Raw genomic sequence first — 16,149 nt, forward strand, 5'->3', positions numbered from 1 at the left:
TATCAGACAAACAAGAATGTAAATAGTAAGTCATTTTTATTATATTAATATTAAATGTAATAATATTGCTAAATGGATTCATGTAAATTGATTTCATTATCTGTAGTAATAATGGCATATAATTATTTCTATATTTAGAGAGAACTGTTATTACTGCTTTGAGAAGACCCCTACAACAGCCTCAGCTTGTATATACAATTGGAAGAACGTTTTTACAATTTATCTTGTTTACGATTTCCAAATTCAGGGAATCTCCACTTTATTGAAATGACAGCTAGTTAGGCAACTAATTAATTAGGAATTTATTACTTAACAGTAATGAGTAAAATCAAAAATCACAAAATCAAAATAGATCCACAGTTAGCTATACTGGGCATATATATTGAAGATAGTAAGAAAATAAAACCTGAAGAGAATTGTGTAAGGATAACTTATTTAGCTATCATTTTTATTTTTTTTAAAAGGCTCCCCAAACAAAAAATACACCAAAAAGAAGCAGGGATCAATTCATTTGCTACAGTATGGAACTAGACAATTGCATTAAATTCTGCTCCGTTTAAAATAGTTGTCATCAATCAAAAAAATGCTATGGCAAATAATTTCCTGCTTGTTAGTTGGTAGGTGGCGATTTATAATAGAATATTTATAAAATCTTGAAACTGATGAAGTTCGTATGAATATTTTTGTTATTCTTTGCTGTGAAATTCCTATGATTCCTCTATTTAATTTTCTTTTAAAAAAAGGGGAAAAAAAAGAATGACCATCACGGACATGGATGTGCAAAATTCTTGAAACATCTGTTTCATGCATGTCAAATGTGAAACAAAACCTGGCTGTTTTAACTGGCATCATTGCAAGTATTTCAATTGCTCAGAGCACTGTGATTGGGCTGTTTGGTGATGGTGGGGAGGTTGTGACTGGGTTCCTTTTTTCAAACTTTTTTTTCTTTCCAACCTTATGAAGCAACAGGGACAATCATGTCTGTCACTGCTATTAGTTTATGTGGAATGGGTGATGTGGGATTGGATTATTTAGAAGCAGCAGCAGTTAAATGCATAGCCTGACAACAACAACAACAAAGAAATAGATTGCTAATATCTGCACTCCTGCAAGCCTGCTTGGTAAGTTATAGCTTTATTTCTTTTAAAAACTGCCATGAGATAAATGGATTTTATTATGATGCACTCTGGCAAGCAGGCAATGAAATGCTACAATGTGGTGGTAGTATGTTTGTGTGCATATGTACTCCATGCATGTTCTTGTGACCTGTTGAGGCTGAGTTTCAGGATACACTTTAAAACCACAAACTTTCTATATTAGTCAGGGCTATTTTACTGAGCTTGGTGTCTACTCTCTGCATGCTCATGTCCAGCAGTGCCTCTTTTTCTTTGAGCTAGCAGCAGCCCTGTCCCCCACCTCCCAAAAAACCAAGCAAACACTTTTTTTTTATTTTGCTAAGTAAAGGGAATATTAAGATTTATCCTGATAGTCCTTTTACTTAGACCAAAGAGAGACTTAAAAATTTTTTTAAAAAAAGTTTCATAACAATAGGAAAAAATGAGGACCCGGATTGTGGGGGCAATAAGCTGACTTTGTATAAAATAGAACACGGCTTAGGGGGGGCCAAAAAGCCCTACTAAGCAGGTATATACAAAAGTATGAAGGCTATTGCTTAACACATTGTAAGCCGTCCTGAGTCTCCGGAAAAGGGCGGCATATAAATCGAACCAATAAATAAATTAAAAAAAAGCTTCATAATGATGGGAAAAATGCAAATGAAATTTCTACAGGCCGTTTAATTGTATTACTAAATAAAACTGATAACTTACTTTATTTTTACTTACTTTTTATTTTCAGACTTATTTTCAGACTTGGACTGTTAAAAAACAATAGTTGTTTTCTGTCTTGTAATCTGTTGAGGTTGAGGGTTCTGATAATTTGTTTAGATTTGTATTTGGGTATTATTATTTTTTTCAGCAAACAAGACAGGGTTGTGTTATTATAGTTTCCTGTGGGGAATTATGTTAATGTTTTTAACAATGTTTTAAACACAATCCTTTAGATCAATTTTTGCTATTCAAGCAGTAAGTATTCATGATGGATTACCATCCTACCTTCTCTAGTGATCTGGAGGTGAAAAATCAGGGACCAAAAACTTACGGTGGTATTATATTTTATAATACTGACAATAATAGTTTGTATTATTTTAGCTTTGTTTTATGTTTTGTCTCCTTTTTATTCTTAAATAGTTCATTAATTATTTGATTCTATAGTGGCCTTTGATGGAAGTGAAACTAGTCATGTAGTCAGCCAGATGTTTAGAATGAATTTGGCATTTTTATTCAAATCCATTTAATTAGACCTGCCCTGTGAAACACTTGTTAAAAATTGAGATTTATGCTGATGGTTCCTAAGGGCTGTATCAGCAGCACTACGAACAGACAGTATCATGTGTCCTTTAAAGAAAAGCTAAGCCTTTCAACATGTATGTATGTATGTATGTATGTATGTATGTATGTATGTATGTATATGCATGTATATATGTGTGTGTGTGTATATGTATATACACACACATATATATAAGGAAAGTGACATGAATAGTCATGAATTGCAAAAAGGAACATACATATAAGCATTAGGATTCATTTGATTTTTTTCAAAAGCCACATCCATAGATTGAGAGAAAAAAATGCTTTTTGGGTGGGGGTGCGGGGGGGCAAAATGCATGTAATTCTTCCTTATATTAGTAGAGCAAAGCATTTTCAAGTCTGGTGCCCTTCAGATCTTTTGGCAATTGCCATTCACTCCAGTCACTATGAATTAACTATTTAAATACTTCACCGTCAATGACCAGCATACCCACTGAGAACAATCTCCATTAATTTAATAATCACTACAGTTCCACTATGTGATTTAACAGATCTGAAGGGCTCCAAATTGGGGAATGCCAGCTGTGGTCATAATTGATATAGTATTTTCAAACATTGAAGACACATCCATAATTCCATTAAGCTATGGACCCCTTCCCTCACAAAACTGTGCTGTTAAATTTCTCTCAGCAGATATTAAAACTGTTAATAGCACAGGCAGAGATCTAAGAATGTAGATCTCTATTAAGCACATTTATTGCAAAAACTAATGAAGCCATTATGAAAGAATTCAAGTGATGGTTATTTATCAGTGTGAACCCAATTTATATCAAAGTATAAATTATTGTGTCTTTTTCTTCTGACCACATATTGCAATAGCTAAAGTTTCCATCTGTCCCTTATAAGGGTAACAAACTAGAATGGCTTTAGGCTGCTTTTGACCTTGCCAGGAATTAGCTGTAAAATATCACTTTCTAAAAAATATTAATCCTTGCATATAAAAATAGGAAATTGTATTTAGATATCCTAATTACTTATGGTATCTAAACATCGTTGCTGCTTTGAAAACACCCATTTTCTGCCTACTTTCTACTAAATGTAAATGAAATAGAAAAACAAAAAATGGAAAGAAATATCCTGTTAGAATATTTTGCTAGATACAACGGAACAATTCATTGAATTTAAAAAAAAACTTTAAAGTGAATCTCTAATTTCTTTAACAGCATTAAAAACATTTTCATCTGCTACAGTCCAACTACAAGTATACTGTAAGTCAATTATGAGACTTCAAATCCACAGAATATTCAAAATAAGGTGCTGTATGACACTTGTTGTGCTATAAGACACTTGTTTTGTTCAGTATGTGCTGGAGAAAGCTCGAAAAATGTGGTTGTTTTGGTCTTGCACAAAACAATGAAAATGGTTGTTCTAAGTTCATAACATCTTACTGTACACGTTTAAACTTAACTCTTGCTTTTTCATTTAGCAGATTCACTAGTGGAAATGCTGTCTTGAATCAGGAATTGGGTAATTTGTTGGCTTGATTTCTATCCTAGTTGCCTTTTGTTCAAGAATTGAATACAGTCTACATCAGGGGTGTCAAACTCAAGGCCTGTGGGCTGGATCCAGCCCACGGGGTACTTAAATCTGGCCTGCGGTGCCTCTGGCAGCCAATAGGGCATGGGGGGGTATGTGCCCCATTTTCAGCCTGGTCAGCTTCCTACAGCATTCTGCTGGTCAAAATAGGGTGTGGGAAAGTCGCGTGCGGCTCCCCTGCGCCCCGGTTTGGCTAGTAGGGTGCTGCAGGAGGTGTTCGTCCTGTCTCCTCTCCTTCTCCTGGCAGGCCTGCTGAGGAGAACTACAATGCTGATCCGGCTCTTGAAAAAATCCAGTTTGACACCCCTGGTCTACATAATCCTCCCTTCTCTTATTTTCTTCATAAGTAACTGGCCTAAAATTACACAGCAAGCTTTTGTAGTTTAGGGCTTGGTTTGAATGTGTGTGTACCTGGTAAAGTTTTGTAGCCCAGTGGAGAACCCCTGTTTTAAATAATATACAAGATTTATTCCATTATATTGGATATTCTAGAGCATTCAAGTTTTTATTCCCTGCATGTTCCCCGACCCCTGCGCGTGCACGTCAGAGACCCGAAGACCAGCTGGCTGGCGGGAGGAATGTGCACATGCGCAGTGGGCTGGGCTAGGGCGACAGCTAGCATGCCCATAGAGAGGGCTCCATAGGTTCGCCATCACGGATATAGAGTATCCCCATGCAGCTCTAACTTGTTTTTCTATATTATTCAGTATATGAAATTGCTGAAGGTCATCTATAATTTTGAAAGTCCCATCAATATTGATTTCTTACTTAATTTGAAGGAATCTATTGATATTTGTTCTGAGGGAAACATCTTCCAGAAAGGATTGTACTCCTTGAAAAAGCAGTACTGTAGCCTGACAGTACTCCATAACTTATTAATATTCTTGAACCTTCTGTACAGGCAGTGCAATACCAGCTGCAATAAAGTCATTCTGACATGGCAGTAGTAAACAAAGCCATGGTTATATTGACTGCCATAATATACTCTATGAAAAATTACTTGGTGCTCCAATTGCTGGACAACATGGCAGTTTAGCTGCTAACCAGATCATATAATTACAACACATTGTAGCATCTGAACAAACCCAAAGGTCTTAACACTTAATCTTAGCAAAACAACAACAACAACAACAAAAAACCAAGAAACTGTCATCAATATTTGTGATATTGGTCTTAACTTTTAAAATCCTGGACATCTTGGAATCTGATTATGTGAGGGACTATATGTTTTGTTTTGTCTAATTACTATCATGTGTATGAGAGGCCCTTTTGAAAACAGCTTGGTAAGCACATGAGAAGACTTTCTTTTCCATCACTCTAAAACTATGGTGAAACATTATTTATTTATTTATTTTGTTTGTCACACATGTACATGATAGCAGGTATAGGTATAAACATAAACATAAAGAAAGAAAGTAAGTACAGATAAATGGGGATAGTAGGACAGGGACGGTAGGCACACTGGTATGCTTATACACGCCCCCTTTACGGACCTTTAGGAATGGGGTGAGGTCCACTGTAGACAATTTGAGGTTGAACCTATGAGGATTTGAGGCTGTAACAATATTTAACTCTCTCATTTTTCTGCTTTCAGAAAGAGAATCCATTTTTAAAAATTTAGCCTTTACAGTTGTTACTAGCTTTAATATTGTTTGTATGTATATTACTCTGATGTCGCATAATTATGTTTTTTGTATTGCTGCGCATTATGATAGAAAAATAAATAATAAAATAAAAAGCATGTTTGAAAATAGAATGTTTTGGGTTTTCATTGCCTTAAATCATTTAAGAAAAAAAGGAAACCGTACAAAATTAAATTATTGTTATGCTTTCCTCATTTTTACTTTAAAAACCTGCATAAAAATACATACCTTAAAAACATACAAAATCTAAGACACTGCATATCCTTTAGCTATGAGAATTAAAAAATAAGTATTATGAAACTGTGCTTTCAGCTAGAGCTAGTCAAAAATTGTATCAAACACTGGATGAGAGAATGATATATGTCTGAAAGCAAGTTTTGACTGTATTATTCTGTTATTATTTTATTTCAAAAATCAGTATGCCATCTACCCGTATCAGTGGTGGGTTGCTCCCGGTTCGGTCCGGTTCTATAGAGCCAGTAAAACAGGTGGGAGGCTCCGCCCACCCATGTCATCATGTGTGAGCTGAGTATGTGCAGAAGCGCACATGCGATCCCGTTGCAAACCGGTAGTAAAGATTAAGTAGAATCCATCCCTGACCCTTATGACTCTAGGCAGTTTGTAATACCCACATTCATTAACATCTTTAATGTCACTGACCGTAAGTTTTTTTTCCTTTGCAATAACTACATTTTATGGACAATCCCGAGAAATTGATTTCTGCAGAAATCTGAATCCAAGCCTAAATAGCATATTGCTAAGAACTAATGTGTCAATTGTCTATATTGTTGCACACTTTTAAAAAATGTCACTCTTTTGGTAGTGTTTATAATATTTCTTACATTATATACGAGAGAAGAGAGGAATAACAATATGGAAAGAAATTCTTTTTCTCCTAACATTTGAAAAATGTTTGTTTTGACACTCCCCTCCCCCCCAAATTATGTGGAACAATTATTTTTTCGTTTCAGAAAACTTCCCTAAAAGTGTTCCCAAAGTTAATTGTATAATAATGAAACAAACTATTTTCCTTCCCTTCAAGGACATTGTAAGCACTAAGAACTGATTTAATATGATCTAAATACTTAAAAGAAAATGAGTTATATTTGGTAACATAAATATGTAACTATTGTAATATGCCAGAATACAAGTTTGGGTGGTATATAGTATATTATAAAATGAAATAACTGATCACACGCAGTGGTAATTATAAAAGTCACACATTGTTTTCTACACAATAGAATTCATCTCATGTAAATTCTATCATGCCCAATAGGTCCTTCAGAAATATGGCCAATGACTTAAACATGGACCAAGTTGCTATATGATTAAGGGTATCAAAGGACATACAGAATGTGCCAGAAATATTTCACATTTATTTAAACATTCACTGATTTTTGGTACATAAACAAACCATGTCTCTGTTTACTTGAGAAACCCACTTCACAGAAAATATGTTGCAACACTTTATTTCCATGCATAATACAAAGCTGCATGAGGTCAGGCTTTAAGCAGAAAAATTGTGAAAGAAAATAAACATGTTTTTTTGCTGAAGCATTCACATGCTGTGATCAACTTGTGCCAGGACATTCCTGCCAAAGTTAGCAACTAATCAGATGTTCTGATGGAAAACACACCCTCTAGTATCATTATAACCCGGATGCTGTGCCTTCTGTAAAGAGAGTGTTTTGTAACACTTGCTAGTGTTTTATAAATAATTGTGTTTAGCAAGCCAGGCTACAAGTAAAGGTCAGGAGGCTAGTGTATTATTCTTCATCAATGACTATGCTGACAGAAACCCTTCCAACCTTCGCAGTCCTCAATCCTGCACACTCTTCTTACTTATACTACTGCTGGATGACAATTTGAAAGTATTAATAAAATTAATTTTTTTACCTGTATGAAAAATGAACAAAGGCAACTCATATGCTTTTGTTTTCTACCTTCAAATCAGTGTTGACACCTAGCGACTGCATGCCTAGTTCCTGTAAGATTCGGAAATGATTTGCCATTGCCTTCTTTCTAGGGCTAAGAGAGAGTGACTGGCTCAAGGTCAATTAGCTAGCTTTGGGCCTAATGGTCTCCCAGTTTCTAGCCTGGTAACTTAACTGCTACATCAAACTGGCTCTCAAAACTCATAATGTATCTTTTTCTTTTCCTATGGTTTAAAACTATTTATTCTTATAGAATATAAATAGAAGTGAAAAATTAGAAGTTATAATATAAAAATCAAAATTTGAAAGGTATGAAGAAGTAAAGGATCTAACACTTAAACCATGATCTTCTCACAGTCTTAGGCATCAGTGGAATTATTTATAATCCAGTTTTATGGAAAATCCAATAGAATAAGAGTAACAAGAATTGTAGATTGAAATAAATGTGTTGTATATGTGTTTATTATATCTGTTTGCCTGTCTATCATCTAGCTATCTGCTTAAGAAAACTGAGGAAATGCCATATATGTAATTACATAAAAGCCTATACATTGTTTCTTACAACATACAGTGTACATCATATTTGATACACTTTACTGCCCTCTTCAGGATCTTCACACAAATTACCAAGAATGTAATTTATTCTTTGGAATAGACGGGAGAAAAAAAGAAAAGAATATTTCAGTAAGCATTCCTGCAAATTGCCATGCTTCCAACTAAAAAAGCATTCTAATTTTTTGATGCTCAAAAGTATGGATATGGCATGGGAAGCTTCCAGCCTACTTTCCCCAGTATTTATTGAAGAAACTTTGAAGAACGGCAGCAACAGAATTTGTCTTAATATAGTCATGTTTTATGCTGAGAATTGTAAGCAACTTCAGGAAACAGTGCTAAACATTTTTAATCTTTACTGATGAATACTGGGAAGTTGGGAATGAAAATGGATCACATGGTTTATCTTTTGTCCATGCTTACTGTTTTGGAGTGTTCACAAAGGATGTTTGGAATGCTTCATCACCTTCCTGTAATGTTTATTTGTGTGTTTGTGTATACAGTACATACATACATGCATATGATATAGTATATATGTCATATATATGTAAAATACATATATTATATCTGTTACTATTTCTGACTTAATAGATCTTTGTTAATTAGGACTGAATGATAATTTTTTACAATTTGATTATTGATAAGGGGTGAGCTATGGGAAGATTTTTTTTATTAAAATACTAAAGAAGATGAAATTGTTTGTACTTGTCTGGAAGTAGGGGGCAGTCATCTTATGTATATACCTTTTTTCTTTTTATCTCTTTGCACTTTTTGCAAGACCCTGCTGTTCTGCCAAGCTGGGCTATCAATTTAATGATTTTTAAATTGGGTTTTAAATTTTTGGGGTTTTAAATTTCAGCCGAATTATGTAATAATTTTAATTATTTTTAACGGATGTTTGTCTTTGTGTTTTTAATAGGCTGTACACCGCCCTGAGTCCTTCGGGAGAAGGGCGGTATAGAAATAAAATTATTTATTTATTTATTTATTTATTTATTTATTTATTTATTTATTTATTTATTTATTTATTTATTTATTTATTTATTTATTTTTCATTTTCTTTGTATTAGTCTTTCATATTTGTATTTGTAAACTTTAATAAATGTATTTTAAATAAACAAATAAATCCACTATCTTTTTCCGTATTAAGAAAAATACATCCATGCACACATATAGACATATTAGAACTACAGCATTAGAGGAAGTGTGCCCAGAAACTGAAAGACAAATCGAAATGAAGCTAACATGAACTGTCTTCACCAGTATGCTAAAAAAAAAAGATGATAAAACTGGTTGACAACTTCTGAAAGCCTGAACCTTCATTCAATCACTATACACATACATACAAAGTACAGTACAGTATTTTCTAAATACTTTTTTTAAAAAAGCTAGAACATCCTTTAGATGTATGGGAGCTGTTGTTGTGGTTTGCTGGCAGCCTGCGGAGCTGGCAGCAGAGTTGGACAGTGAGGAGGCTGAGGAGGAACATGGGCCAGTTCTGGAGTCTGGGGAAGGCTCAGACGAGGGCTCTGGGTTGGAGGCAGAGATGGGGCCAGGCCATGTGCTGACTCCAGAGTCTGACGTCAGCGAGGCAGAGGAACAGTGCCTGCATGCGCAGAGCTGCCAGAAGGCAAGAACAATTAAGACAAAATGGGCTACTCAGGAATAAGGCTTGGAGATGATTGGCTCCTCCCATAAGACATAAAAGTGGAGCAAAGGGACATGAGCCTTTGCAGGAAGCAACTTTGTTCGTTCTGGTTGGTTTTAATTCTGAAGCTCTATTTTATCTCTGTGCTCTGTGTGGCCTTGCAAAGCTAATTGCCAATTAGCATGTCAAGGGAGATAAAGGTGGGGGCTTATCAGCCTTATCCCGAAGGACTGTGGCAGACTTCTGTCGGACTCTTTACAAACTATTTGTGACTCATTACAGGCTGTAAATGAACATAATTCACAGCGGTTGAAATAAAAAGAGAGTTTTTGGGACTAATTGTGTGCTTTTTACTGTCTCAGGAAGCCTAGGTCAGAACAGCTGTCTATTTCCCGGAGTTTCTGCCTATCCAATAAGAATTATTAAGGAAGACACTCCTTGAGTCCTACTCTTGAATTATTGCCAATATAATCAATATGGCACTTCAAGGATGTTTCCTTTCTGCAGGCATCCATCTTTGGAATAGTGTCCTGGGTCAACATGAGCCTTGCTGTAATGGAAAGTAGGAATGAACTTGAGGAACAAGAGGAATAGTCACAACCAAGGCAATAGTGTTAAAAGAAATTTGAGTCCAAGTCAGAAATGTAATTTTCACATTGCTATCTATTCTCCAGCGGGTATATCATTCTATGCATTCAAAACCCAGTTTGCTACAACAGTTATAGGTGTTAATTTAGGCATACGGAGAACATCTTTCCATCAAATATCCTTTCAGTTATGAATCATCCTAGACAACTTTGGCACTGCAATTTCTCTTGGCTGAACATATCCCATGCGATTCTATCACGAATGATTAAAACTATGAATACTGCCAAGCTCTTTCAGAGGAACAGTAGAACAATTCAGTAATCTTGTTTCTCTTGCTAACGAGAGGTAAAAGTAAAGGGTGATATAGAGGTGCTAATTTTTGTTCCACATCTAGATATGCCTTATTACTATAGCATTTGTACTGACATCATATCTCAGATGGAATACAGATTCTTAAGTGCATTATAGCATATGCCAAATAGTCATTTACTAAAGGAATTTGGCAAAAGAAAATTCACCGAAAATTTACCCAGACTAACTTTCATTGAAGCACGTGCGCTTTAGCATTTTAGCTAGAACTTATTAAGAGGGAAATCTGAAATTGTAAACAAACATTCTTCTGAATCACAGGAAAATATAATAGTAGTATTAAATTTATGAAAATTACGAGGAAATTCTGATACTTAAAAGTCCCTGGTAAAATAAAGTTTATAGATGGAATAAGGAGTAACTCAGCAGCACTTACTAGTCAGTGAGACGTCGCCATAACTGCCCACCTGAAATCAGAATAGGATAAATAATCAAAGCAAAAGTATTTCCTTTGTGGCCTAGAATACATTACTTATGAGCCATCAAGTTTAACAGTAACAGAGTTGGAAGGGACCTTGGAGGTCCCTTCCAACCAACCTCTCTCTCTCTCTCTCTCTCACATGCGCACACACATGTATGTGACCCATATTCAGATCATAATTAAGCTATACAAATGTAACATAGGAATTGGCTCTTGTAGGGAAAGAAATCATGTAACGCTGTACAAACTTTCAAAAATGCTTACGTGAATATGAACTTTACAATTTAGGAACTGACATCCGAATATATTCTGGGATAAATTAGTTGATATGAGCCGTTTCTCTTAGTGAGCTGATAGGTTATCTAATCACAATATTAAGCAATAAATAAATAAATTTAACATGTATGCCGCCCATCTTGCCAAAGATGACTCTAGACTTCTTGGATAAAATGCAATGTAAAAGATTAAAACAATAAAGAAGGATCTTAGATTTCAAAATTCAATTAAAATAAAACTAAGAATGGAGAGGGAGGGAACTCTTTTACTTATGTGGCACCCAAGGTAGATTACCTGAGACTGTAATTTCTAAATTAGGTGGACAAAGAGATACTGATTAGATTCCAAACTTTACTGATATAACTTTACATGCTAAACTAGGTAGAAAAACAAAACCTTACCTTTTAGTCTAGACAACACTAATTCCTTCATCATTTGCATAAAGACTATTCCAAGTAGTATGAGTGAAACCAGGTGGTAAAATTTCCAAGGAGTTAGTGCTAGGAACCTACAAGAGAATTATATTAGAATCATTTAATTGAGCTTAGAGAGTCTTGCTTCCTTAAAAAGCTACATGAAATAACCAGGAATCAAAATCAATTTAAAACAAAACCAAATTTTGTGAATTTAATGTGACTGTTTATAGGCCCACTCTTATGATTTTGGAAGAATATTATTGAATTTGTGGGGATGGGAGAAAAATTAAATGTTATTTTTAAATTTTTTATTCTAGATTTAAATCTTCAGAAACCAATATTTTTAAAAAACCAGTCAGAAGATGTATACATCACACTGTGTCATCATGAAGTTTGGTTTAGCTTTAATGTAATGTGCAAGCCCATCAGCTGTGGCTTATAAACAAAGTTAATGACATTGCATTATATGAACCAGACTATATTGTTTAAGATATTTGTTAAATAAATGTTGGCTTAGTGTGATGTGTAAATTTATCTCTTTAATGTGGGTTTCTAACACAGAGTCAGGTTTTGTTTTTGACAGATGTAATTATATAGAACATGTTTATAAAAGATCTAACAATGAATTCTTGCAAATAATGTGCGACTCTTTAAAAAGAAAATACATTTTCTAGTGGCATCTTCTTAAAAGAAAATGCAGAGCAAAGAAGACCCATGAAAAGACATGTTATATTTCCTTGAACATCAGTTCCCTTTCCAAATGCATTACTCAATAGTTTCTTATTAGATTCAACAGTTGTTTTTATGGGAAAAAAGAGATTATAGCACTCTTCTAACCTGCTGATTTAGTTTGGTCTCAGAAAAGGCTTTCATATCTGATCCTAATTCAACTTTGGCAAACTACATATACTGAGACTTCATTTGCATTTTTGTTTAATTCATATATCAATGAAATGATAGGAGTATTTTGAGGAGATTGAAGCATCAGAGAAAATGCTACAGAAACTGTATTGGTTGTATCATTATTGTCTCAAGTAGTAAGGTATATTAGACACAAGGCTGTGGTAGCTTAAGATACTACATTTAGAACATTAGCTAAAGATTTACCCATAGCTTCAATTCAGTAAACATTTCAAAATGGTATTTCTTGAAAGAAAGCAATACATATTAATTGGGGAGAGGGAGCTCAAGTTCCGGTTTCAAACTGTAATTTGTCCCAAATGTTTGATATTTCTATAAGAAATTATCATAGTTGCACATTGTAAGACCTATTCAACCAATACAGTTTAAGCAGCCTAACTATGCACAGGATGGGTATCTCCTTAGAATCAAAGCAACACAGTCCCCTAAATATATAAAAAGAGACCCACACAATAAGACCAAAAAGCTTAACCCATTCAGCATCTTCTTTCTCCCATCTTCTTCTTTTGATAGCAAGATGCTTTTGGGACAATGTGCTATTCTGCTGCTCCTCTCCTGCACTTGTTACTAAAAGGCATACTGCCTCTGAAGCTGGGTATCAGAAATTGAGACCTGTAACTTTTAAAGACTATTAAAATATTCTCCCATTTTATGCCAAGCCATTCCAAAGCAAATTAAGGATGTTTTTGGCTGTCTGAACTGCCAGTCACTTTAACTGGATAACCCTGGATTCACACACTAGTTGAGAAAGCATTTCCTTTTTCCCTCCAGTTCATGCAAAGATGAACAGAGATGTTGCAAGTAATCCATATTTAGGGAAAGCCTTGTTTAGCAACTCTTCACAGTTACGATGAAAAAGGAACCTTGTAACAATCTTCACATTTGCAACCTTCACAAATTTGAAAGACCCGTAACAAGCTTCTCCTGGTGGATCTGATGAGAAGGGTAGATGTAGTCAGAGAGAGGCAGTCTCTTAAATACCCTGGTTCCATGCCATGTATGTAAGCTAGAATCTAGAGTACATAAGCAATTGAGATCGTGGGAGGACTCAGTAGCCTCAGTAACCTGCTGTGTAACTTTGATAAAAGTGGAAGTTCTTGATAGGGTTATCTTTGCCAGTTAGGTCATGTATATATGGGTGAAATTAAGAATAATGGGAGGTGACAGTAGATAGAACTCTGCAATCATAAAGAAAGTCAAGCTACTATAAAAGAAGTCTAAATTCCAACTGGGATGAGAAGTCAGAAAATCAGTTTGATTTAGTGTAAAGGCACCAGGTTAGAAACTATGAGACTGTGAGTTCTAGTTTACTTTCGGCATGAAAGCCGACTATGTTATCTTGGCCAGACATTCTCTCTCAGCCCAAATCACCTCAGAGTTGTTGAGGGGAAAACAGGAGGAGGAAAGAGTATTAGGTACGTTTACTGCCTTGAATTATTTATAAAAGTAATAAAAAAAATCTACAAAACAATATGCAGGGGCAAATTATTTATTATTACCAAGAAAAATGCCGGTTGTGGCTGAAATATTTAAACAAGTCTGAATCCCAAATCAGAATGTATGATGAAGACTGCTAAACCATTACCACTAATTTCTCACATGGCTAAATAAGTTCTTACAAAGAATAATAGGTTCATGAGTGAAGAAAGAAATGCAGTATGCGGGGGGGGGGGGGGAATCAAAAGAGAAACAAAAGAGCAGAAAACAAGATGGAAAGAAGAAACAGAAAGTAACTAAAAATAGCCTACTGTTGCTCTATTGACTACAGCAGTGGTCTGGAGCCGCATGTGGCTCTTTCATCCCTCTGCTGCGGCTCCCTGTCACTCAAAATATGCGTCACAGCCACCAATGTGTGACACCCACCGGCATGTGATTTATTGAGCTTTTTGACCCATCTTTTTTTTCGGACTTCAAAATGTTTAGGTTGCATGCAGAAATAAAAATTTGTTTTCTCTGTAGCCGTTCATTGATTTCATAAATGCAACACATTATAGTTTTTTTTATACATAGCATAAAGGTAAAAAACAATATATGGAGTGTTATCTTCATTTTGGATGTCAAAAGGGTTTGGTGGCTCTCAGTGTTTTCTTTTCTGTGGGAAGCAGGTCCAAATGGCTCTTTGAGTGTTTAAGGTTGCCAACCCCTAGACTACAGCAAGATTTGGCACATACTAAGGCTAACGGGTATGCCACAGCATCTCGTTTTTATTCTAGAAATATATCAGTATTCAATTGGGGGGACAATTTATGTGTGGTTTTTTTGCACATTTTCTTTTTTTGTCTCATCTTGTATTTTAACATTTTGAATTAAAAAAAAATTGAAAAAAAAAGAACTGTAAGAACTGACAGTTATTCTGAACAGAAAAGTGAGATCAGAACACATGCTATTCTCATCTCAGTTTAACTAAATTTATTATAAGAATGGCAGAATTAAAGAAATAACAGTTGAATTTAAAATACAAAGTGGTATTACTAACAAATGTGTGCTTAAACTACTTTGCTAGCTAAAAAAGGCTTTAAATTATGAAACTAAAATTGGAAAGTAAAAATCTGTTACAACATCTGTTACAAAAGATGTCAGTTAACCTGCTTAGCAAACATGCAGTAAAGAAGTGAAGGTGTTATAGAGTTTTGTTTTCTTTGGCACAATCAGAAGGTAAAAATGGATAATGTGAAGGAGAATTCAGTCCCTGGGGAAAGCAATGACAAACTTAGGTAAGTCATGAACAATAATATTTTCTCCCTCCTTTGGCGTAGGAAGATGATGATTCTCATTGTACGTGTTTTGTATTAATTGGATGGATACCATCTTGTTTACACTCTACTTACACTCTATTTTGTAATTTCTTTGATGCTGTGACCTGCCCAGACTTGTTTTGAAGTCAAAACAGTGCCTAGATCTAATAAAATAAATAAATATGGATAAATATATATTTATGATAAGAAAGATCAAAACAGTGTTTCTGATGCTGGAAGAAGGTCTTGAATGAAAAAAAAAAGTACAATGCCTCTGAATTTGGGTGGTGTGGTGGTTCAGCAGTTAAGAAGCTGGGCTGGTTGGCTGGAAAGACTGCAGGCCGAGTTTGAAACTCGAGCGCCATGCAACAGACTGAGCCCCCATTGTCACGCCAGCTCCTGCCAACCTAGCAGTTCGAAAGCATGCAAATGCGAGTAGATAAATAGGTACCATTTGGGTAGGAAGGTAACAGTGTTCCGTGATGTCATGCTGGCCACATGAACACAGAAATGTTTTTGGACAGTGCTGGCTCAACAGCCTTAATACAGAGATGAGGACCACTCCCTATAGTTGGCAATGACTAGCCGAGTAAAATCCATAGGGACTCCTTCCCTTTACCTTACCTCTGAATTATGAATTTGGAGGTAACCATTAACATTAACATAGAGTACAAGAAAACC

General features: G+C 35.1%; 2 protein-coding genes across 5 annotated transcripts in view; one reads left to right on the forward strand and one right to left on the reverse strand.

The window, feature by feature from the left end:
- RETREG1 (reticulophagy regulator 1) overlaps positions 1-16,149 on the reverse strand; it is a 43,115-nt gene that overhangs the window by 24,858 nt on the left and 2,108 nt on the right. For both annotated transcript variants that reach the window (XM_034411908.3, XM_034411907.3), the window contains exons 2-3: positions 11,798-11,904; positions 11,076-11,106 (exon numbers count right to left, since the gene is read on the reverse strand). In XM_034411908.3, the coding sequence (XP_034267799.2) occupies positions 11,076-11,106; positions 11,798-11,904 (138 nt within the window). The remainder of the gene's footprint in view (positions 1-11,075; positions 11,107-11,797; positions 11,905-16,149) is intronic.
- The window catches only part of LOC117662471 (uncharacterized), a 77,444-nt gene continuing 62,181 nt past the window's right edge, over positions 887-16,149 (forward strand). Inside the window, exon 1 of one of the 3 annotated variants that reach the window (XR_015733250.1) lies at positions 887-1,121. The gene's annotated coding sequence lies outside the window, so the exon portion shown is untranslated. Of the gene's footprint in view, positions 1,122-15,363; positions 15,448-16,149 lie in introns of those variants that run through there. The other 2 variants (XM_087890237.1, XM_087890238.1) reach the window with 2 other exon arrangements.

This window comes from Pantherophis guttatus, chromosome 3 (assembly GCF_059756535.1).
Source record: "Pantherophis guttatus breed Tessera chromosome 3, ASM5975653v1, whole genome shotgun sequence".
Taxonomy (NCBI): Eukaryota; Metazoa; Chordata; class Lepidosauria; order Squamata; family Colubridae; genus Pantherophis; species Pantherophis guttatus.